This window comes from Echeneis naucrates, chromosome 19, assembly GCF_900963305.1.
Source record: "Echeneis naucrates chromosome 19, fEcheNa1.1, whole genome shotgun sequence".
Lineage (NCBI taxonomy): Eukaryota > Metazoa > Chordata > Actinopteri > Carangiformes > Echeneidae > Echeneis > Echeneis naucrates.
In genome coordinates this window covers 9,028,848-9,050,385 of record NC_042529.1, presented here as the reverse complement: position 1 = coordinate 9,050,385, position 21,538 = coordinate 9,028,848, and the positions used below count along the sequence as shown (strand labels likewise).

Below are 21,538 nucleotides of genomic sequence, written 5' to 3'. Positions count from 1 at the left end.
CTGCATGAGTGCTGTGTATGGAAACCGGATGCTGTGTAATGGAGCAGGAATGACTTTAGCCAAACAAGTGCTTTGTTTTTTCCTGATCAGCACTCTGTCCCCAACACCTGTATTGTGATAACAATGTCTAGGAAGAGAGGAACCAGTGGCCATGTTGCACATCTCCACCATATAAGTTTGGTGTTGTATACATAGTGGGCCCCCACCCCAGGCCCTGTCCATTGACTGTCCCTCCTACTCTATATTACTGAGTGCTAACTTCGGACACAGTCTTATCCCATTCCCCTCATCGGTGGACGCATGTTTTTAACGTGACACCTCACACTCTTTTTCTTTTATTCTTGAAGAAACTTGAGACCTGAGCCACAAGGTACGATGACGTGTCAAAGTCTTAACACAACAACCAAGTGGCATCACACTATGGTGAAAAGATGGTTGAGTTACTGATTTAATAACATTTTTGCTGTTCCTCCTCAGGATGTTTTGCTCCTCCCTGCTGTTCTGCGTGGGTTTGGGAACTTTGGCAAAATATGGTGAGTAAAATGCACATTTTTCCACTTGAAGTAAATAATTATCTGAACTCTTGCTTTCCTAAGTATAATAGCTATAATTGAATTATTGGATATATAATTTGGTGTCCATATCTTAAAGTAAAAGTCTGTTTAGTTCATGTTTATCCTATTGAAATTAAAGCATATAGATGAAAGTTGTTTTCAGTCCATTTTATTTCAGTTGTTCCCAGTCCTCTCTAAGGTCAAAGTAAATTTTATGGAACTTCACAAATAATTGTGTGCTTAATATTGATTGTTTTCCTTGTCTGGAGTAAACTCTTTGGTCTAAAAACATCTCAGGATTTCTGTAGTGCATTTTACTTCCAGGATTTATTTCATTACATTCTGAAACAATTACAGTTTTTGTCATTTGGCTTCTGCTATAATCTGAATAATTTGGCTATATTTCTGTTTTAGCTGTTGGAAGTGACTTATGGTGCTACAATGAACACTGTGGTAAGTAGGAGCAGATTTCTGTCACAACGATTTGGATCAAACTGTTGTTATGATTCTTTGTTCCTCAGCATTAAGTCCTCCTTACTTCCATAGAATCCAACCCAAGTCACTGGGCAGATCTTGCTGGGTCTTTCTGTGGAGGGAGCAAACAGTCTCCTATCAATATAAAGACCAACCATGCTGAGAAGGATAATAGCCTGACTGATTTTATGTTTGTCAACTTCTCGTCTAACCAAGTCATCCAGTCCATTCAAAATAATGGACACACAGGTAGAGGAACAGTGGCTGATTGTTTTTGTCCTTTGAATTGCCTATATGTGTGTCTAACACTAGTTTACTTAAGACGAGTAACAAAAATGCAAAAATGCTTCAACTTGTGTAATTTAAGACTGTAGCTCCACAAACATGCTTCTCCATGTTTCTCATGCATAGTGAAATGCAATTTGAAGAAAAATCAAGTTGAAGTGAGTGGAGGAGGACTTGATGGCACATATTACGCACTCCAGTTTCACTTCCACTGGGGCAAACTGGGCGACCGCCATTCAGGTTCAGAACACACACTGGATGGAGAGCGACTTCCAATGGAGGTATTATAATATTTGGCGTTCAACGGAAATACATGCTGCTTCTTTTCAGGTTGTGCCTCATGTTTACCTTGTGTCTTATTCTTCCTCTTTTAGATGCATATTGTAACTATGAAGAAAGGTCTTGATGTTGAAGAGGCAAAGAAAGATCCACAGGGATTTGCTGTTCTTGCATTTTTCATTAATGTATGTGTACACGATGTCATATCACAGGTCACAACTGTCAGAAAGCTGCACTTAATGTAATTAATGTCTTCTCACTAAAGGAAACAGAGAATGGGGATGTTTCAGGACCATGGGAAAAGCTCACATCCAATGTGCCAAACGATCAAGGTAGATGCTGGACTTTCACTTTCATTTATTGTTCTGAAACTCAAATGGGTAGATTTAATGGTTTCTGCATTTATTATTGAATTAATTTATTTCATTACTTAAAAAAAATCTGAACCAGTTCATTTGCGGTGCATTTGTTTTGAATTATTTGCCCGAGGACAAATGTAAACTCACACCCGTTCTGCTATTTACTCTTAATTATGACAAGCTACAGTTTTTTTTTTTTTTACCAGACTGGGATTCATGCCACCTTTGACGTGATCACATCTTTCCACAGTCACCGAGGAGCCAAAGTTAGACATTTCTATCAATGATCTGATTGGAGACGTTAACCTCTCCATGTTCTATCGGTACATGGGATCGTTCACCACACCCGACTGTAACGAGGCAGTTGCATGGACAGTCTTCCGTGAACCAATTAAAGTCAACAAAAAGCTGGTGAGTTGAACAAACAGGCAACTTATCCTCTACAGGATACAGAGGCCATGTTTAGACAACACACATGCAGATGGGGGTATGTAAGGGCCTTTGAATAAAACACAAATATAAAATTACATGTGTATAGAATATCCTAGACAGTATGCACAGCTTTTATTTGATTTGATGATGATGAACTTTATTTGATTTAAAAAAAAAAATAAATAAATCAGAGTTTGAAAGGTTTTATGATCAACAAAATAATTGTCGCTGTACTTTACAGATCTTTATATTAACTTACAGGGTGATTACACATTCACCACTTATTTCTGCTCCTCTAATTTATTGCGGTATTAACCCAACTTAACTGAGTATACAGACAGAAATCACAGAAAGTAAAAAAGTAATTAACCAATCTGAGTTGGTTGAGGACACACTGGAATGGAAGTGTCTTGTTTCAGCGTCTGTTTCACCCCAGAAAATGTCAGGCTCAACAGGTTAGAAACTGCATTGGTTTCTGTCAGGTAGCCTTCCTTTCACACTGTTACACAAGCAGCCAATGAATCATGCAGTCAAGGTCATAAGATGACAGGTGCCACAACATATACTGGTATATGCTGGTGTCTGGTTTAGTAATCATGTTTGATAATCAAGCTTGTATTATTGTTTGTTGTCTACAAACGAGGGGGAATGCTGGGCAAATGGCATGTGACTGTCCTGAACATAGCAAATCAAAAAACAGAATTCGAGTCATTACTTTGACACATGTAATCCATCATCTTATCTGCGTCATCCGTCAGCATGAGCTGCATTTCACTCTGCGTGCACTTGCTGTCAAGTGTGTCTCATGACTGAACAGGTGACCAACCTTTTTAACCTCCCCTTAAACTATGTAACAATCTGAGAATGAACCAAACAACTGTAGTTGAGTACGATTAACAATTCAGTAAATCAAATTCTCCACAAGGAATCGCGATAGTGTTTGCAAATGAAACGAGCCCGATCCACATCCTGGATGAAAATAGCTCAGTATTATTATTCACGTTTAGCTCCAGAGAAAACTGAGCAAAGTCTTTTATTTTTTCTTTAATTTTCCATAGTGAATAAGTGCTAGTGAGGTACTTACTTACAATGAGAAAAGTTTAAATTAATTGGGGAGATGGTTTGTTTCGTCAAAACTATTTGCCAAAGGGCTTCATCAGGTTTATGTCAGGATGAGTAGGTCAAGTGCTCTCTGCTGCCACTAAGGCATTTGGCAGTGTGGTCCTGTGTGGTTAACTTTGCTCCAACAGATTCAACATGTAGCCATTTTTGAAGAAACGTGTTTGACTTGTGTTTTCTTATAGATTGAGAGGTTTCCCAGCAAGGCTGGATTCAACAATGTTTTTCGTCCTGTACAAAATCTGGCTGGGCGTCAAGTGTTTGCATCCCCTGCAACTCCTCTCCCTCCTAGTCAGTTTGAAATTAACATATTAATTAACATATGACCCATAATATTTATGATTGAGTGATTCATGACTCGTGATTTCACTGTTGTCTCTCTAGATAAGTTTATAAAGAGTTTGGTTTAGACCAAATATATATATATATAAAGTTCCTTGATGTAACTTTATGAGTTGGCACTAAATAAATAAATCTGATTTGATTTGCATTCTTTAGCGGGACCTTGGTGCTATGGTGATGACGATGATGATCCTCATCATCATCAGTGTGGTATGTATCTGTTAACATGTACAGTTACTGCAAAACTGCTGACTTCACTGGTCAAAAAGGATTTAAGTTCATGACGAGCTTTGGTTTTCAGAGTATATTCCACCTAAATGGTACCGTCTGTATAAATCCTATTGTGATGGGGAACACCAGTCACCCATCAACATCGAGACAAAGAATATTGTAGTGGATGAACACCTGGATGACTTTACCTTTACAAAATTTGATGACAACAATGCCATCACAACCATCACGAACACAGGCCATACAGGTTTGACTCCATCTCACAAAAAAAGATGGATTAACTTACTCCAACAATGTCTCCAATTAAAATGAACTTTGTGTCCTCATTCAACTCTTAGTCAAGTGCTCACTGAAAGAGGGGGAGGTGGAGGTGTCAGGGGGCGGTTTGGGCCATGTCTACTCCACTTTGCAGTTCCATTTCCATTGGGGTGACACATCGGGGACTCCAGGCTCAGAGCACGCAGTGGATTCAAAGAAATACCCAATGGAGGTATTTAAAAGCCCCTTGAGGCTTTTTTTTATTATAGATTTAGTTTCACCAGTGTATTCCATGTCAGTAATTGTCTTCTCTTCAGATGCACATAGTGAACAAGAGGAAGGATTTATCTTTGGCAAATGCAATAAAGACTCCTAATGGCCTGGCAGTCCTGGGATTCTTTATTGAGGTAATGTTCGCTGTGTCAGTTGTAGGACTATAGTTGTGATTCAAGTCCATAAAAGACTGCCTGGCTTTGGAATATCAATATCCATTTTTCCAGTGGTTTAATTTCTGAAAAAACAATTTTCAAATGGAAAAATTGGGAATAAAATGTAAATGGACTCATCCAGCAGCCAAGAATTCATAAAATCTCCTCAACTAGTATGTGAAGTTTATTTACTTCTATTATCTTGATCATTATCTTGCTGTTGGCTGAACCTGAAACCAACCAATCTTTTGTTTGCATCCTTTTTCTTTTTTTTTTCCAAAAGTACCTAATAATTCCCTGAGAAGACCTTATTTCAATTAAATTGATTTTCTTGTTTGTCCACCTTTTGCCAGTGGAGCGGGTGACCATTTATCTTCGAACAATTTAAAGCTGTTCCCTGGACTTGAACTGCGGAAATGTCCATTTTAAAAAATTCCAAACCATTTTGATTGACAGTCCAGTACTACTCAAGTAGATTGTGAGAATGTGACAAAAGAAAACTAGGTCTTATACTGAAAGGCAAATAGCTCAAGAGTCAAGAATGTGAAGATCTCAACTTGCTCCACAAGCATTTTAGTGTCTGGCTGTGACGCAATACTTGACTCTCACCTTGAGGTTTCAATGTGTTGTCATCATGTAAGTAAGCAGAGGAGGCCTTTGTTGGTCAAAACTTCTACTGCATATAATAATTTTTCTCAATGTCTCTTCCAGGCTACCACTTCTACCAAAAGCAGCAGCAGCAGTTCGGATGCAGAGGTAAGTGTTTCAGCTGTCTTAAAACAGGCTCTACATGTTGGCATAACTTATTGTTGATTGGTTTCTGTAGACTCATCCCAGTCCATCATCTGATAATGGAGCCTGGGAAAAACTGACCAATCACCTCTCAGCTATCAAAAGCATCAGTGAGTGCGCATTTGTTTTATTACATCACATGAAAACCATCAGTGTGCACCTCCACATCACATTTGTTTTTGTTGTATCATAGAGACTGTAGTCAATGTCACAGAGGGGATCTCCATTGATGACTTGCTTGGCAGTGTAAACAGACGTGCATACTACCGGTACAATGGCTCCTTAACTACCCCTTCATGTAATGAAGCTGTTGTTTGGACAGTGTTCAAAGAGACCGTGAAGGTGGATAAGAAACTGGTAAGTGTGGCTTAGAGTTGGGTGTCTTAGGAATCCATGTTTGACAATGGTTTGGGTTTCCAAACCAACAGCTCAGGTTTAGTTTGTCTTGGCATTAAAACTAAAATTGATCAGCTTTCTAATATCCACAAGGTAATTTCCCTGCTTAGGTTCCCGTGCTGGGATTTGAAAATGAATGACTCAATCCAACGAGCTCCCAGACCTCGATCAGTGTGGAGAAGGAAGGGACAAACATGACTTAGTTCACCCCTAAGACTGCTAGTTGAAGCCTTTTCATACATATAAGTGGTGTTGATTGGATCTTTACTCCTGCACATAATCAGAAATCAATCTTAAATGATCATGAACTAGTCAGTGTTTATTTTATTCTTCCATACAGTCTAGACTATCATCAAATGGTCATTTCCCATGTAAGCATCCGTTCACTTAACCCTCCCAATCTGAATGTTGCTGCTCCTTGTAGAACCTGACCTGTTAATCACCAGAGCTGTCCAACAGGTGTAACTAATTTAATTAAATTAATTTCCATATCCACTTTGGTGTTACTGTTCATCTAGTAGATATCTTTAAAATGGAGGCACATGAATTGGACCTTAACATTTGCTGTAATTCCACCAGATGGATATGTTCCCGAGTCAGATGGAATATAGCAAAGTGAATCGGCCCAAGCAAGACCTTCATGGCAGGACAGTCTACCGCACCACATCAGCATCTGGGGCTCCTGGACCTGTCATGCTGTTCCTGCTGCCGGCAAGCCTCGCTGCCTTTCTGTTCAAGTGTCATCTGTGAGAGGTGTACCAACAGGAACTGCTGTTGAAGAGAAATCATATTGCACTAAGTGTTGTTTTTTTTTTGTTTTTTTTTTTAAATGACCAAACATGAGCAGCCACTGCCTTGATTCGAACACAAACAGTTAATCTAAGAATCATGTACCTGTTTGCTTTTTCCAAAGCTTTACACTGTAGTCTATTTATTAAACGTGAATTACATTTCAGGGAATTGGAACCTATTGTTTAGTTTGTGTCTGTGTGCGTTTTGAAGCTGGGGACTAGAAGTTTCATTTATAAGCCAGTTGATTTATTTTTAGTCTCCAACAGTGCCTAGTTATAAATGTGCTCACACAGTTACTATCTGCAGTATTGAAGCCAACATGTAATGGCTTGATCAAAAATGTGCCCTGCTTTAACTTTCCTCCATTGCAGCACAAACATTTTCTTTAAAGGTCCCTGAGGGAAAATGACAGTCAAGATACAAAAGAAAGTAACTGCTCCCATCACTGTATAGAGTGTGACAAATAAAGTAGAGTAATTATACAAAGAAAACCACTAGCATTTAACAGAGCAGCTCCATTTAAGATTTCACTTGTTTGTACGGTTGGAGAAGAATGTGATGTGAAATGACTCATAGGTGACGCAGCAGGTCAAGTTGTTGAATTCCTCAAGAGGACGGCCTGTTCAAAAAACATTGTTGAAATAATCATTTAAGATTTTAACTGAAGTGAAGGAATGAAATCAACATATTTTCAAAACTGCCACTGCAGCCCTCACGCACACACATGCTGTATATGTGTAGCATTAAAGTGCTCTACTTATTCAAAAATCTGGGGAAAAAAATGGGGGTTGGAAAGAATTAGTTTAACTTGACAAATTGGAGGTGTATGACATCTTTTTTACTTTGACGCTAGATATTTGAAAGTGTAACCTGACACTCCTGTCTTCATAAAATATCGGCTCCAACGCTAATCCTGAAACATTTCAAACCTGATGAAAATAATTACATGACACCTGTCGATGTCTGGCTGGTCTGACAGGAAAGTCTTGCCCAATGAAGTCTACAAAATAGGCTACACAGCTACTAATAAGCTTTACTAATTAGCAGATTAAATTTTATTTAGAAGAATTTGACCATGCAGTTTTTGATGAGCCTAATTGTTTAAATCATTTGACTTTGCGTATCTCTACAGTATATAACTTCTATGGTATCTGTTTTGTTTTTAGTGATGAAGAACATCACCACATGATAAAAAATAATTAGCTGATGACAAGGGACACCATTCTATTTGAAATATGTTTTGAATTAATAATAGCCCATTTTAATTTAGATAGCTATGCATTTAATATCGCACTCCCTTGAATAGTAGGCAGATACACAGATTCTATGATATCATCGTTGTTGGTCTGAACATGTTTGTGGCTTTCGTGACTCTAAGGATTGGTACCTATACTGGTTCTGTGAAATGCTATCTTTCAGGTGACACCAATAGTCCCACCCTCAACCACGTTTAAGGTTCTAAAGAAAATGACACATCATGACACCTGAGTTCCTGTCTCATACCTTCTGTAATATGAACCGTTTTAATGTCACAACTTACAGAAAAATCCATATCTACCTCAGTGTCAGGTCACTGCAGTCCTTCACATCTGTATCCAAAGGCTGAGCGTCACCGAGACAAGTTGCAAAAACAGGCTTCGGACTGATTAGATCTGCCTGTGTCAGAGTTTGGTATGGTCCTATTTTTGCTCATGGTTCACAGTAAAGTTACATAAAAGCTTTACAGTCTAACCTTCATTGATTTTGAATAAAAGGAATTAAAGTTGTGCCACCTTTTAGCCCAAAAGCTGTATTGGGACACGTTTACACATCTGACATCTTTTTAATTAGAGGGAAAACGTCTTTAAACTGATATATATATATATATCATATATATATATATATATATATATATATATATATATATATATATATATATAATGTGTGTGTGTGTGTGTGTGTGATGTCTACGTGTGATGTCCATTTATACAACAAGCAATACTGGTTTAGATCCTAGATATTCTTCTTTTGTACGTTTGGTATGCAGCATTCAGTCATGTGGAATAAGCACATGTATGTGCAGCCTATGTTTCCACATTGATGATAGTAGAACATTCCATGCGCTCCATCTTTGCAACTAAAGGAATTTGCTTTAAATCAACCTTTAGCCATATTATACGCTTATATGCATTTTTAGTTCTGTCAGTTTTGTCATCAGAAGATCAGAATCAGAAGATAGATTTTTAAAACTAAAAATGTTACCTTAAAGTCCAATTTTATTGAGTCAAGTTTTGCTGTTTAGAGTAAAAGTGCCAAATTTACAGGTTTGAAAGAGAATTTGCTGAGATCCTTATGTAAGCACTGGTACTGAGCCAAAAAAAAAAGACATGAGTTTAGGTTTTATTCATCTGACTGACACAGAGACATATAAGAACTTCCAGGAACTATTGAAGCCACTTGTCCGTTCTTCCCCTACAAGGAGCATCAGTTCTTTACGCCCGGAGCTCTTTGATGGTTTTCACAATCATGATGCTTGTCCATCAGGTGCTAAGAGGGAAGTAGTGTAGCATTTAAATTACAAGATTACAAAATAAAACTTTAATGTCGGCTTGCACAGAAGTTTGTGTGACATTACAAGCTTCATAATCATCAGAAAATATGTGAAAAAGTAAAACATTACGCTTTAACACAAAGGACCAAAGGTAGTTTCCCATTTTCATACAAACCAATGTTGTTCATGACTTTTGTTTCCCTTCAAACCAAACATTGATCTTAGCTGTGGCGAAAAATTGGATTGATATCTGTCTCAGTCTGGGATCATTAACATTAATTTGATTCAGTTTGACAACTTTTCCTGTTTGACTTTGGTTCCTCAAGTTTCTGAACTACGCCTACTGAAAATATTCAAACCTCATCTGGAGTTAGACTAAATTCAGACTCACTTTTTCTTCTTTTTTTTTTTTTTTTTTTTTTTTTTTTCAAAGACTCTGCCTTAAATAATATGTACCCTCTTTAACGGAATTAGATCTCTTTTCCTTCCAATTTCCCTCCAATAAACACTCAAGCAGAGGGAAACTACTTTGATCAGCTCCAGAGATTCCTGCAGGGAGGGGCGTTCTCAGCCGAGCTGCTGGGTGGGCTGAGGGAATAAAAGAGAGGAGGACGAGGCAGCTGCAGGCTTCAGAGGACCAGGAGCAGCAACAGGTGCACCAAAGGTATGAGTTCCACCCGGCGGCATGCTTGTCTGAAATTTACTTTTTAGGTCTTTAGTATTCATTTCAGCTTGAATTATTATTATTTCTTTAAGATGCACTTAAAAAATTATTGCTTTGTGATTATTTTAATATTTACGTTTCTGGGTTTAAAAACGAAAAATTACCTTTTCAGGGGTTTGTGTCAAATTGATTTCAGTCGGTTTTTCTTGCCCACAGAAATTTCAAAGGTGACATTAATATTGTTGTCGATGCGTGACAGTGGAAGTATAACGTTTTGATGGGGGAAAATGTTTTATTTTAGATGAACTCCCTTGCAGCAGCAGCGCTTGTTTTGTGCGCCCTTGTGCCAAGTGTGCTCTCTGCGTCAAACACAATCGGTATGCTTATTCAAACTTTAATTTTTTTTTTTTCTATCATAAATTTTTCTACTGACATCTTGGGCGAACACTTCGTCTCTCCGGAGACCGAGTGGCATGAATAAATGATAACTTTTTTTTTTTTTTTTTTTTTTTTTTTTTTGCTCCTTGCAGCCTGGTGTTACCATGACCCATCCTGCAGTGAGTAATCCCCCTGTTGTCTATCTAAGTGACCGCAGCATTGCCTCCACATCCCGTCTGCTCCTCCTCACTGTCCTTCTCTTCTGCCTGCAGATGACACCAACTGGCCCGTCATATCTCCCCGGTTCTGCAATGGCAGCAAACAGTCTCCCATTAACATCGTTACCGCTGATGCCACAGCTGACGCCAATCTGACTGCCTTCACATTCACCAACTACGACAACGTTTCCGTGATGGATGAAATAAAAAATACTGGCAAAACAGGTGAGGGAAAGTCTGTCAGATAAGGGCATACTTTAGTTTGACAAGAAGGATTTGGTTTCGAGATTGTCAAAAATGTAATTTCCCCATGTTCTCAGTGATTTATTTTTTTTTTCCAACCCTCCTGCAGTCAGGGTCAGTTTTAGAAGTGGCTCCAGTGTTTCTGGGGGAAATCTGCCTGAAGCTTATGACGGCCTGCAGTTCCACTTGCACTGGGGCAATGGCTCCTCTGTCCCCGGCTCTGAGCACACTGTGAACGGCAAGCGCTACCCCATGGAGGTAAGGCTGTGGCCGGGTGTGCAGTCATCAGTTCTGCTGAACTATAAATTGTGTTTAAAGCAGTAAATCTGTTACTTTAATCTTGCAGTTGCACATAGTGAACATCAAATCCTCCCTTAATGGAAACATAACTCAGGCCCTGGCTGACCCCACAGGGCTGGCTGCTCTTGGTTTCTTCATTGAGGTGAGAGGATTTTTGTTCTCCAGCCTAACTGGGTTTTTGGAATAAGTTTTGCCTTTCAAGCTGTCTCTATAGCGTCTCTCTCTTTTGTTTTTTTTGTTTGTTTTTTTTTCCAAATTGTTGTCAATCCACTCCTTACTTTGACTCACTCACACACTCACCTTACTTTGTCACTTCACAAAAAGCCTAATAAAACAGTGTGTATGCTTTTTAGGTGATGCCAGATGCAACAGCCCAACCTGAAAGCTGGAAGAACTTGACTAACTATCTCACCAGCATCTCAAACAAGGGTAAGCAGAAGTTGTTGTGGTTTTTTTTTTTTTTTTTTTTCTCTAGTGGAAAATTCTTGCCACTGCTTTGTAAAGAACGAATGTCAGAGTGTATGTCTGTCCTCAGATGAGGCTGTTTCATTGGTACCTGCATTTTCCCTGGATGATCTCCTCCATGGGGTGGATCGCACAAAGTATTACCGGTACTACGGCTCCTTGACCACCCCCACTTGCGATGAGGTTATAATTTGGACTGTTTTCAAGGAGCCAATCAAAGTCAGCAAAGATTTGGTAAGTTGTGTTTTTTTTTTTTGTTTTTTTTTAATGTAAAAATGCTCTACCCGTGCTTCACACTGCTGAACTGTCTGTCCTCTCCAGATTGACCTCTTCAGCACAACACTGCGCATCTCCAACAGCTCATCGCCGTTGATGACCAATGTCTACAGAAACGTCCAGCCAACGCTGGCGGTCACGACGCAGGCCAGCTCAGCATCCAAGACCTGCTATTCTCTGGGGCTGCTGGCCATGAGCATTTTTCTGGCGAGGCATTAGCCTTATACAGAAAAGTATGCACAGAACTACTTAACACTAATGCCCGTCATTTAATGGGTAGACTGGTACGTATGCTTTTAATGATTTTTATCTTAACATCCCAGCAAAACTGGAATGATGCACAAACGTAAATGTTTTTCAGTGTAGTTTTTTATTCTTTTCTTTTCTTTTTATTTTTTTAAATGGTACGTGAAGTGGGTAATACTTAAAAAGTAGCAATTGCTTCTTTTTGGTGAAACATGGTTGTCCATTGTATAGATATCAAGGTATTGAGATATTCATCTTTAATTAATTAATTTAAATGTTTGAAGGGCATGCAAGCACAGGTACAGATTAAAATATTTTTACTTTGATCTGCATAAGAAGCTGAAGTTTTATTGTGTAACATGAACAGTTTAGGCACAGCTCATTTCTGCTGCTGAAACAAAATTTAAGTGCCTGATGAAGGGATTCATTTGCACTAAGTTTACAGAGTAGCTGTAGAAATGTACTGGAGTGTGAATATTTAAGTTCTCTTTTTCTTTTTTTTTTAAATCAGCTTCAACCTCGTATCAGTCTTGATTTTGAAATGTAGCTGGTTATTTAATTTTAAATGATTATATGAGAACATGGTTGTTTTTCTTGTCAAACGGCATTTCTCGTTAGCTGTTGACATGTTGAAGACTCAAAATGAAAACGTTCAGTTGGTGTGATGAAGGTACAATGTTGGTACAATGAGCACTTTTTTTTTATTTTTATTTTTTTAAATACGTATCTTCTACTACTGAATCACTTGCACATATAAAACAACTGTGACCTCTCGATACATACTTCTAAAATAAATGATCTGGTGTCAGTTACTTTTGGGTTCTCTTTCTTTTACGAGTATTGTCGATGCCTGACATTTAATCCCTGTTAGTCTTGGTATGCACCTGAACCAGATAATGGAGATATGGCTTTTGAAAGCTCACATTGTGTCTCAGAGTGTCATATTACACAAAAGCCTGATGTACGTTAACACATACAGGTGTGTTTCATTTAAAAGATCAGCCTTCAACACAGAATAACTTTGATGGGATATGGCTGTTTGTGATGATTTCAATCTTATCAAATGATCTTTGCCCTTTACAGCTTACCGAAACATTTCCTGCTCAGTGAACAGAATAAATGCTCCTGTGCAAATAATATTATTTCACTATCTTGACTATGCTTTCAACAAAGAGTCAATGGTTCACAAAATGGGTTATTAGGTAATCTATGTTGAAAAGAAATATAAAGGGCTTTCAAGTAAGCATGGATGATTTTTTTTTTTTTTTTTCCTGGCAGTGTGAGGTTAAAATTAAACAACTTTTGAGGACTCAATGCATTTTTATTAAGAACAAACAAGGAAACCAGCTATTTCTAGAAGCAGGCTTTTGTAAAATCCATAATGATATCATCCGGAAGAAGTTAGCAGAAAAATGTGCAAGAGGCTGGGGAAACTAGTCATTTATGAGGGTGAACGACAGCAGGGCATTCTTCACTGTCGCCCTCTTCCCCTCGACACACACAGAACTGAGTTTGTACAGTCTGGATGAGAATTGTTTCTAACAAAGACAGAGCTCAGAGCTCTGGGAGTGACACAGATCTGTCACAAGAGCATGACCAGTATGTAAAGATAATTAAAATGTCAGCTCTAAATTCTGTTGTAATAACCCTAACCCTGACTAACATTAGATAAGATCATAGCAAAAACGCAGCTTAATTGTGTGTGTACTGCGATATAAAGACAATAAAAACAAATTTACAAGGCTTAAAGCCCCAGGTTGTAAAAAAAAAGATTTTTTTTTTTTATTTCTATATTCTCATTTAACAGGTTTGTAACCATCCTTGTTTGATCTATATGTATAAACGTACACACACCTATATACTGTATGAATCCATGTGCGTTTGTGTGAGGTTAAATATATTCTGTATTTAAAAACAAAAAGTCCAATTCAGAAACTGACAGTTGCACTGAAGGAGGTCTATATTGCCTGTTACCTGTCCAAACATAAGGTGGTTGTATAAGAGCTCATTAGGGAGCGGCCTGCGTGCTGGATTTTGGTGTTTGATTTCCATGCATTCTCCCATACAGGCTTCATGTAATCCAACACTCAGTTTGGAAAAAGGAGGCGACACTCTATAGCAGGATGGAGGGAGGACGCTAAAGTGACTACTTAAGCAGTGTTTCTGCTTAAAAGGCTTCATGTTAAAGCATAAGCTGTTTGTTTGTTTGTTTTTTAACAGAGACATTAGACACATTTGATGCTAGTATGTAATATGAAACAAGAGTGTGGATTTAGACGCACTGCAAATATATAATGATGTAAAGAGCTGCAGCCACCCTTCAGTGTAGTTAGGAGGAGTAAGAAATCAGTCTGCAGTTTCTCTCAAGAAGCATCATACTAATTCTCTAACAAAGTCACCGATCAGCACTAAAATCAGGAGGATCCAGCTGCTCCTCACAGATGAAGATGATCCCTTTAGGTCACATCGACAGTCCTTTGGGATCCGAGGATTGGTTGTGGAGGTTGAAGGTGGGGCGGGACATCTGAGCCAGTCGACAGCGATGGATTTTGGAGTGACGCCATCCTGGTTCAGTCCCCCGTTCTTTAATACCCAGTACTGGTTGTCCTTGAAGAAGTAGGCATCTCCTACAAAGCAAGAGTGCATCTCTTACTCATTTCTTTTTCACGACGCAGTCAATGTGATTGCTATTATCCTTTGGCATGTGTTCTTGACCTTTTAGCCTGAATTCTGGATTTTTATTTTTTATTTTATTTATAAGTCACTGCTCACTGGACTTGTTCAACTGCTCAGACTGTTCCCATTGATTTTTGGCCTCTTGCCTGGGCTGCCTCACTTCTCTGGACCTTTGGACCTTTTTGTTCCATCATAAATAACTGAACCAAATATTTTCAACATGAGTCTGTATTTGGCTCGCCCCTCTCAGCGTTGCCCTGCTTGCATAAGATTCATTAATCTAAGGATCTGAATACTTCGCATTCTGCACAAAAAACTACATTTTATAAAATCTAATTTCTTTAGCTGGTATGACATTAGAAATTTGCAAGCCATGCATCTATTTATTTATTTCAAAATTAAGATTACTTTTGTATTAATTTGGGAATGCTTGCAAACATGCAAGTCATATTCAGGAAGTCAACTGTTGTCACAATCTATATTTAAGTTTCTGTCAGGTTTCTAATCTGAAATCAGGAAGATGATGTATGATGTGCTTTGTGTCTAATCTTAGTTTGGCTCAGATATCTTTCATTACTATGACGCTTTTCTTGGTGCTTGTATGTACTCGTCAAAAAATGTCACCATACTAGATTTGGCCTTCTCTTAGGTTTTATCTGCTTGTTTAAAAAATTAATCACACTTAAGATCTGTAAACTAAATGTCACCTTCTCCCCAGCTGATGATGTCATCCATGTGAGTGGGCACTCCGGACCAGAGGCTGTTGTCTCGAGGGTAGCCTGGCTCTGGCTCCCTGGGCAATTGTTCGCCTTTACGGCTTTCGTCAAACCTCCAAAATTTCCCTCCGCTGAACAAGTAGGTCTTGCCGTTGTGAGCCCAGACAAAGGCTGCGTCCACCCTGTCCACGAGCGCCGTTCTCTCCGTTCTCATACCCCAATCAGAGAGGGGCCGAGGATAACCGCTCATGGCTTGTGTGTCCTTGAACACCCAGTACTGAGGCCCTATGGAGATGAAAAGAAGTGTGAGAAGGTGTTGCTGTATTTTCTCAAAGTAAAAAAAAAAAAAAAAAAAAATATATATATATATATATTTATATTTATATATTTATATGTAATTTTTTGGTCCAAGATTCGTGCGGCTCTTATTTCAAAGAGACACATAACAGTAGGATTTTGTTTCTGACCAATAAAGAAGATGATCCTGCTGTCGCTTTTCCTTTCATACACTGCGTCAATCTTTTTTGTTCCTTGCGGAAGACCAATCCAGAAGTTGTGGATCTGAGCCGGATTAAGGGAGACTAAAGACCCGTCCCGCTTTGTTCTCCAAAAGTGTGCACCTGTAAAATAAAAGAGGCCAAACGTGACACCAACGCACGGTTTATTCAAAAACAGTATACAGTAAATGATAAATGGGATCACAAAGCCTTTGCATCAAACTAAAATAGGCATCAATAACGAATCACTTCCTGTTACGTGAACAATCTAGGCACAATGTAGGTTTGGTTACAACTTTGGTAGGGACTTTTTGCCAGATGCTTAAAATAACATTCAAACTTCTTCCCTATGTCTCTTTGAATATATCTTGCATATACATACACGCATACACACAACCTTTTCAGAATGTTTTTGTTGATATAAAACAATTACTGAGACAGTTCGGCACTCTGGCAGGGACACGTCCATACTGTCCATGAATATATCAATTAATCGGATTTTGGACACTGCAAGAACTGATTGCTTCTACTTACCTTTAAAAAAAAAGACCTCTCCCCTGATATTTGCCACTGCGTCGAAGCCTCCCTTGCAGCGCTCGTGGAAGGAGGGCTCAGGCCTGGAAAGGAAAATGAATGTATAAACTATTATCTAATTGTACTTTCTAGGATTATAGTTCACTAAAATCCATTCATAGCAAGGGTGAATTAGAGGGCTTTTATCTGCATCACAGGTTTTAAATTACTCATGATTCTTCATTTATCAATGACTAAACTGAGTGCGTAGGAAAGATAATCATAGTTTGTAAAAGCTACTAATGAATGCTTAATGTCTGTATTATTGCACCACAGCATTCATTGGTTTTAGGCTCCACTCACAGCTGTGTTGGTTTTGGAGGTGGTGGACTCGGCAGGCGTGGGAGTTTCGGATCAACACCACCTGATGGCCTGCTGTTCTTCACACCTACAACATGATGGATGACAGGAGACAACTTTGAGGAGGCGGTGAAAGCATGTGACATATCTGCCCCCTTTTTAAAGACATGGATAGAAATATTTGAGGGAAAGTCCCTGAGCATGAGCTCACAAAGTGTGAACTCCTACTTCATCCCACAGTGAAAAGACATGCTCATGAGTACTTTTAAAAGAATTGTATAAATCATTTTAATGGATGCATTTGTAATCTTGTAAAGCTGTGAAAATGTATATCCAGCCATTTTAAGCCACTGTGTATGGTTATATATCCTCAGAACATATCCATTACTTCCATTACTACTAGATAAATATAACAGCTGTTCGATGAAGATGTACATACTCTGATTCAGGCAGGTCGCCCAATTTACTAACCATAAAGCTGCTGAATGGCCAGTTTGTCATCCAGAGCCAGCTGGTAGCTCTGGATGTTTTCCACAGGGCCCTGGTAGTACGGCCTCATGATGGACGGATCGGTGGAGGAATGGGACAGGCCCAGCGCATGCCCAAACTCATGCACTGCAACTGTGAACAAGTCCGTGCTGCTGCTGTCACCTGTGGATGTTTGAAGTGTTACTGGATCACATCAACAGAGAAGAGCTGGGGGTACGATGTCAGCGAATATGCAGGTGATTTGTCTGCTTTTTGTTTTAGTTCAGTAAAAGCTGTTTCCTTTGGTGGTTACAACAGACCATTGGCTCATTACATTCTGTACAATTAACATAGGAGAAGCCTTCCTGCCATCATCTGCCTACTGTGATTTCAATCAGTAAATACCTCCATAGCTCCAGCTCTCATGATCATCAAAGTGTGTGTCACCCGCCATTGGATCCCTGCCAGGGAAAAAGGCGTGGGCCAAGGTGCCACCTTTTCCATCAAAAGGGTAGCCGTCATCGTGCAGCAAACTGGAAAAAGACACCCTGATGTCACCTCCAGCTGAAGGCCCCTCACTGTTGTTCGGCAGCTGACGGAAAGTCAAGGGAGCTGCGTCACTCCAGGCTTTGAAAGCGTGAGTCAGGATGCTCTCCACCAAATCTTTCGACAGGCTAGGTGAGTGAGGCTGCGACGGGTAACTGTGGATGCTGCGGACAAAAATAGCTTGTGTTATATCAAGGTTGCAGGGAGCTATGTTTTAATCACTGTCTAAATCTGTGCGTTGTCCATAAGTGTGCTTGTTTTTACTCTTGTCAACTAATCTCACCATGTATTTACTAAACCTGGCAAATCCTGATCCAGCTCGGCCCTGTGTAGTGATATATGTGCGTGTGTGTGTGTGTGTGTGGGGTTAGGGTTAGGGTTTGGGTTTACAATGAGAGAGACCTCATTGTAGTGATGTCAGTAGACAAACTTGAGGAGGTGAAGATAGTGGCTGACAGCTTTAGAATATGTAAGTGACCTACATTCATGTGGGGACCTTTGACATACAGGATGCGAACAGGACAAACAAGAATGTGTTTTTAAGATATGGGAGGAAATAGTTGTGAAGAAACCCCCGTGCATGAGTGGCATTCATCAGCAGCAGGTGTTCAAATGACAGAGAAGTCATTTTAAGCATTGGACGGTGATGTAGTCACTGGCCAGTTGACCCAAATACCTGAACGGTTATTGGTTGAATTGCTGGTAAATTTCGCACGCTAAACGTAGTACTGACTCTCGGTCAGTGTGTCGAGCACCACCATGAGGTTCACAACTATTCTGGAAATGTTGGATGACTTGCTGAGAAATTCTAGCAATTCAAATCTTTGATATTGTGTTTTCACGTCCATTTTGTCTAAATGCATTCTTTTCATGGCAAATAAATGTGCTTTTCCTTGTCCCAATCTTTCCAAAGAAGTATTGATGGAATTATAAAAAAGAAAAGAAAAGAAACCGACAGTCAGAGGTGGTGGAAGAAATGCCCACAAATCTGAGTTCTATGGAACTTCAGATAAGCTCAAAGTGTAACTTCCTCTTTAAGGCACAATTTCTTGTCGTAATAATTTCTTTCTTTTTTTTTTTTTCTTTTTTTCTTATTTTGGCCCTAAAACTTGATGACAGTGACGTATGAAGCGCGGTGATTCATATAGGGAAGTAATAAACCACAGTACAAGATGACAGGAAACAAACCTCCATGTGAGGTCTGTGTTTTGCCACTTAAGGCCTGACAAGGCGTATCGTCTCCTCCTCCTCCTCCTTTTTAGCATGTCTTCACTCCCAACAATATCAGGAAGAGAGCATCGCGGTGTTGACATCAGTTTGATGGTTTCGTTGTCTGGAAGAGAAAATGATCACACGTTGGATGTTGAAACAAAACGGCAGTTAAGAATTCTCATGTGATCATAGTGACACAAAATGTTATGTACGAGAGCATGAGTTATTATGTTTTTACCAAGCACCCCCGTCTCCCGGACCCCGCCGAATCTCTGCATGACACGAATGGCTCTCTCGATGCCCTCCTTGGTCTGCAGTTTACTTGTGCGCGGGTCAGGAGGAGGAAGGTAGCCATACCTGCTCAACCAATCCTGGACAGACAACAAAGAAAAAAAAAATAAAAAATGCACGCATTTCCTCCTTTGGTAACAAACTGCAAACTCAGTAGACCAACAATATCACTGAAATCCATCTCTTAGAAGAATCAATTTTAAGATTAATGGGAAATGCTGATGTCACGGAGGCTATTTGACACAGTTATAACTGCAAATCATTACGTTACAGTCCAACCGAGCAGGTCTCCCATGTGTCAGCCTTTTCTATCATTAATATTAAATGATCATACCCCTGTTGAGTAACATTCGTGATGGCATGAAGGCTCTGCACTGTTGACAATTTGGATACCACAATAATAATGCATTTGTTTAGCTTTACTTCTTGTGTTTACCATGCATAACTGGTGCAACAGACAATAACAGTAAAAGGTTTCAGTGATTGTGAAACCACCCTCTTCCTGCATTTAACCTGCTGCTCCACCTTTCTGCGGCTTTTGTATTGCAAAACATACAACTGAAATTGCTTTTGCTCATCTTTCCCATCTTTAAAAATGTTTGCCAGAAAAGGTTTCGAAACGCACTTTTTGCTCCGTATTTTCATTGATCTGAAAAAGGATACAGATAAACCAGCATGCTAGATTTGGGTCATATCTCATATCCCACTCTGTTGCACGTCTGAGTCACACAATTATTAGGCAATGTACGTGAAACAGTATTTGAAGTGTGCCTCCGTTTCAACTAGATGCTCACAACTGCATTCATCTGAAGATAAACAGCTGTAATATCTTAAATACACAGTTAATTTAGATCTAACCCAAATACTTTTTTTTTTAACTCAAAAAACAAATTATGCGTGAAAAGATGCAATATCTAAAACCACAAACAGATGATATTTTTTGCTGCCCCTGTGAGCCATCTGGGCACTTATGTGCATCAGCCAGTCCCTCCGCCATATGCCGTTTCCTCCATATGACAACCCTTCCATGTGGGAAAGGTGATCTACAGAGGGGCCAACAAAAGCTCACATTCACATTCATTCATGCAACGTGATTTCTGGCAAAAATTTGGATTCGAACATATTTAAGATTTAGAAAAATAAATATATATATATATATATATAGTGACAATTAAACATAACAATCAGATGGGTGATTGCCTCCTTAGAATCAGAAAATCAAAGGAAATCTGTTAATTGGCGAGACAGCTTGTAAAAAACTTTAGATTTTTTTGTGTATATATCAGTTCTACAGCATTTACTTTCTGATGTACTCACCACTGCTCTGGTGTACTGGTCGGCCTCTGCTGAAGTGCTCTCCGTTAGGATGAAAACCATCCACAGCAGCACAGCCAGCTCCATCGCGCTCTCTGAAAAAGAAGCGCACTAATTATGACAGCACTTCTCATCTGGAGGCAACATTTCGCTCTTTTGTAAATTGTGGGGAAAGAAAGTGATAGCAAAGCTCACCGGTGTATCTGCTCTGATGTCTGGTGTGTTGGGACTGGGCTGGGCCGATCGATCAGTTATATCTCCACACACACACACACACACACACACACACCTCCCTTCCTCTGCGTCCGCTTTACTCGTCTGCATCCAAACCACTAACGGAAGGTGCTTTCCTGCTACACGTGGAGATAAATAACAGCCATATGTGCAACATAAAACTTTGCGCACTCTTAAAATCAAAGAGCGAAACACACAAATCAGGCGCCACTACAGAGCAGAGACAGAGCAGCAACATTAAGTTTCTCCTCAATCTGGTTCAGTGTGGTGCTCAGTTATTATTACTACTATAATCGCCCATCATAGATGCTGTGGGATTAAAGGGTTATTGCTGTAATCCAATAAATTCGTTTTTTAAAGGTGGTGAGCATGTCATGTGAAGCGGTTAACCCTGGTGGTTTTCCTGGTTTTTTACTGGGGTGGGTTGATGCCACACCAACACATGCTGAGGAGAGCTGTAAAAAACAGACAGTGTGTGTGTTTGTAAATGATTCAGTATGAATCTAAATGAATACTCCAACACACCTGTGGTGTCTGCTCAGTGTTACACACCTCACCTTAGTTTTTCTTTTCCACTGCCTAGTCATGCTTCAAAATGATGAGAGTCAAAGAAGTTTTTTGTTTGACGTACTTTTAAAATATATGTCACA

The 21,538-nt window shown here is 39.4% G+C and overlaps 3 protein-coding genes across 5 annotated transcripts; 2 read left to right on the top strand and 1 right to left on the bottom strand.

Annotated features, from left to right (window-relative positions):
- Positions 1–193: 193 nt before the first annotated feature.
- On the top strand, positions 194–8,507 carry LOC115060215 (carbonic anhydrase 4-like). 3 transcript variants are annotated; one of them, XM_029528084.1, is made up of 17 exons: positions 194–370; positions 478–533; positions 969–1,007; positions 1,101–1,277; positions 1,440–1,594; positions 1,688–1,777; positions 1,858–1,924; positions 2,202–2,362; positions 3,688–3,793; positions 4,001–4,051; positions 4,314–4,322; positions 4,414–4,565; positions 4,651–4,740; positions 5,473–5,517; positions 5,588–5,663; positions 5,747–5,910; positions 6,529–8,507. In XM_029528084.1, the coding sequence occupies exons 2-17, from the start codon at positions 479–481 to the stop codon at positions 6,697–6,699; spliced, it is 1,608 nt and encodes a 535-aa protein (XP_029383944.1). In that variant the 5' UTR covers positions 194–370; position 478; the 3' UTR covers positions 6,700–8,507. The 3 variants fall into 3 exon arrangements, with proteins under 3 accessions (XP_029383944.1, XP_029383945.1, XP_029383943.1); XM_029528083.1 differs by having other exon boundaries at positions 196–370; positions 4,001–4,054; positions 4,146–4,322; XM_029528085.1 differs by lacking the exon at positions 4,314–4,322.
- Positions 8,508–9,878: 1,371 nt separating this feature from the next.
- ca15b (carbonic anhydrase XVb) lies at positions 9,879–12,873 on the top strand. The gene is made up of 9 exons (XM_029527373.1): positions 9,879–9,935; positions 10,237–10,312; positions 10,466–10,492; positions 10,586–10,756; positions 10,884–11,032; positions 11,121–11,216; positions 11,428–11,503; positions 11,610–11,773; positions 11,861–12,873. The coding sequence occupies exons 2-9, from the start codon at positions 10,237–10,239 to the stop codon at positions 12,032–12,034; spliced, it is 933 nt and encodes a 310-aa protein (XP_029383233.1). The 5' UTR covers positions 9,879–9,935; the 3' UTR covers positions 12,035–12,873.
- mmp25b (matrix metallopeptidase 25b) lies at positions 12,756–20,973 on the bottom strand. Its single transcript, XM_029527372.1, has 11 exons — positions 20,850–20,973; positions 20,658–20,749; positions 19,288–19,420; positions 19,026–19,170; positions 17,697–18,001; positions 17,295–17,474; positions 16,827–16,911; positions 16,485–16,567; positions 15,921–16,073; positions 15,445–15,738; positions 12,756–14,688 (listed from the first exon to the last, which is right to left on the bottom strand). Exons 2-11 carry the CDS (start codon positions 20,739–20,741, stop codon positions 14,435–14,437), a joined length of 1,716 nt encoding a protein of 571 aa, XP_029383232.1. The 5' UTR covers positions 20,742–20,749; positions 20,850–20,973; the 3' UTR covers positions 12,756–14,434.
- Positions 20,974–21,538: the final 565 nt, after the last annotated feature.

Bases quoted from the DNA above. Each gene is read 5' to 3' on its own strand.
- mmp25b (XM_029527372.1), bottom strand. From the start codon at position 20,741: ATGGAGCTGGCTGTGCTGCTGTGGATGGTTTTCATCCTAACGGAGAGC. The intron at 16,074-16,484 runs GTAAGTAGAAGC...TTTATTTTACAG, and splicing joins AGAGGTCTTTTTTTTTAAAG to GTGCACACTTTTGGAGAACA. The intron at 15,739-15,920 runs GTCAGAAACAAA...TCATCTCCATAG, and splicing joins CAGGATCATCTTCTTTATTG to GGCCTCAGTACTGGGTGTTC.
- ca15b (XM_029527373.1), top strand. From the start codon at position 10,237: ATGAACTCCCTTGCAGCAGCAGCGCTTGTTTTGTGCGCCCTTGTGCCA. The intron at 10,313-10,465 runs GTATGCTTATTC...TGCTCCTTGCAG, and splicing joins CTCTGCGTCAAACACAATCG to CCTGGTGTTACCATGACCCA. The intron at 10,493-10,585 runs GTGAGTAATCCC...TTCTGCCTGCAG, and splicing joins TTACCATGACCCATCCTGCA to ATGACACCAACTGGCCCGTC.
- LOC115060215 (XM_029528083.1), top strand. From the start codon at position 479: ATGTTTTGCTCCTCCCTGCTGTTCTGCGTGGGTTTGGGAACTTTGGCA. The intron at 534-968 runs GTGAGTAAAATG...TTTCTGTTTTAG, and splicing joins GGGAACTTTGGCAAAATATG to CTGTTGGAAGTGACTTATGG. The intron at 1,595-1,687 runs GTATTATAATAT...TTCCTCTTTTAG, and splicing joins GAGAGCGACTTCCAATGGAG to ATGCATATTGTAACTATGAA.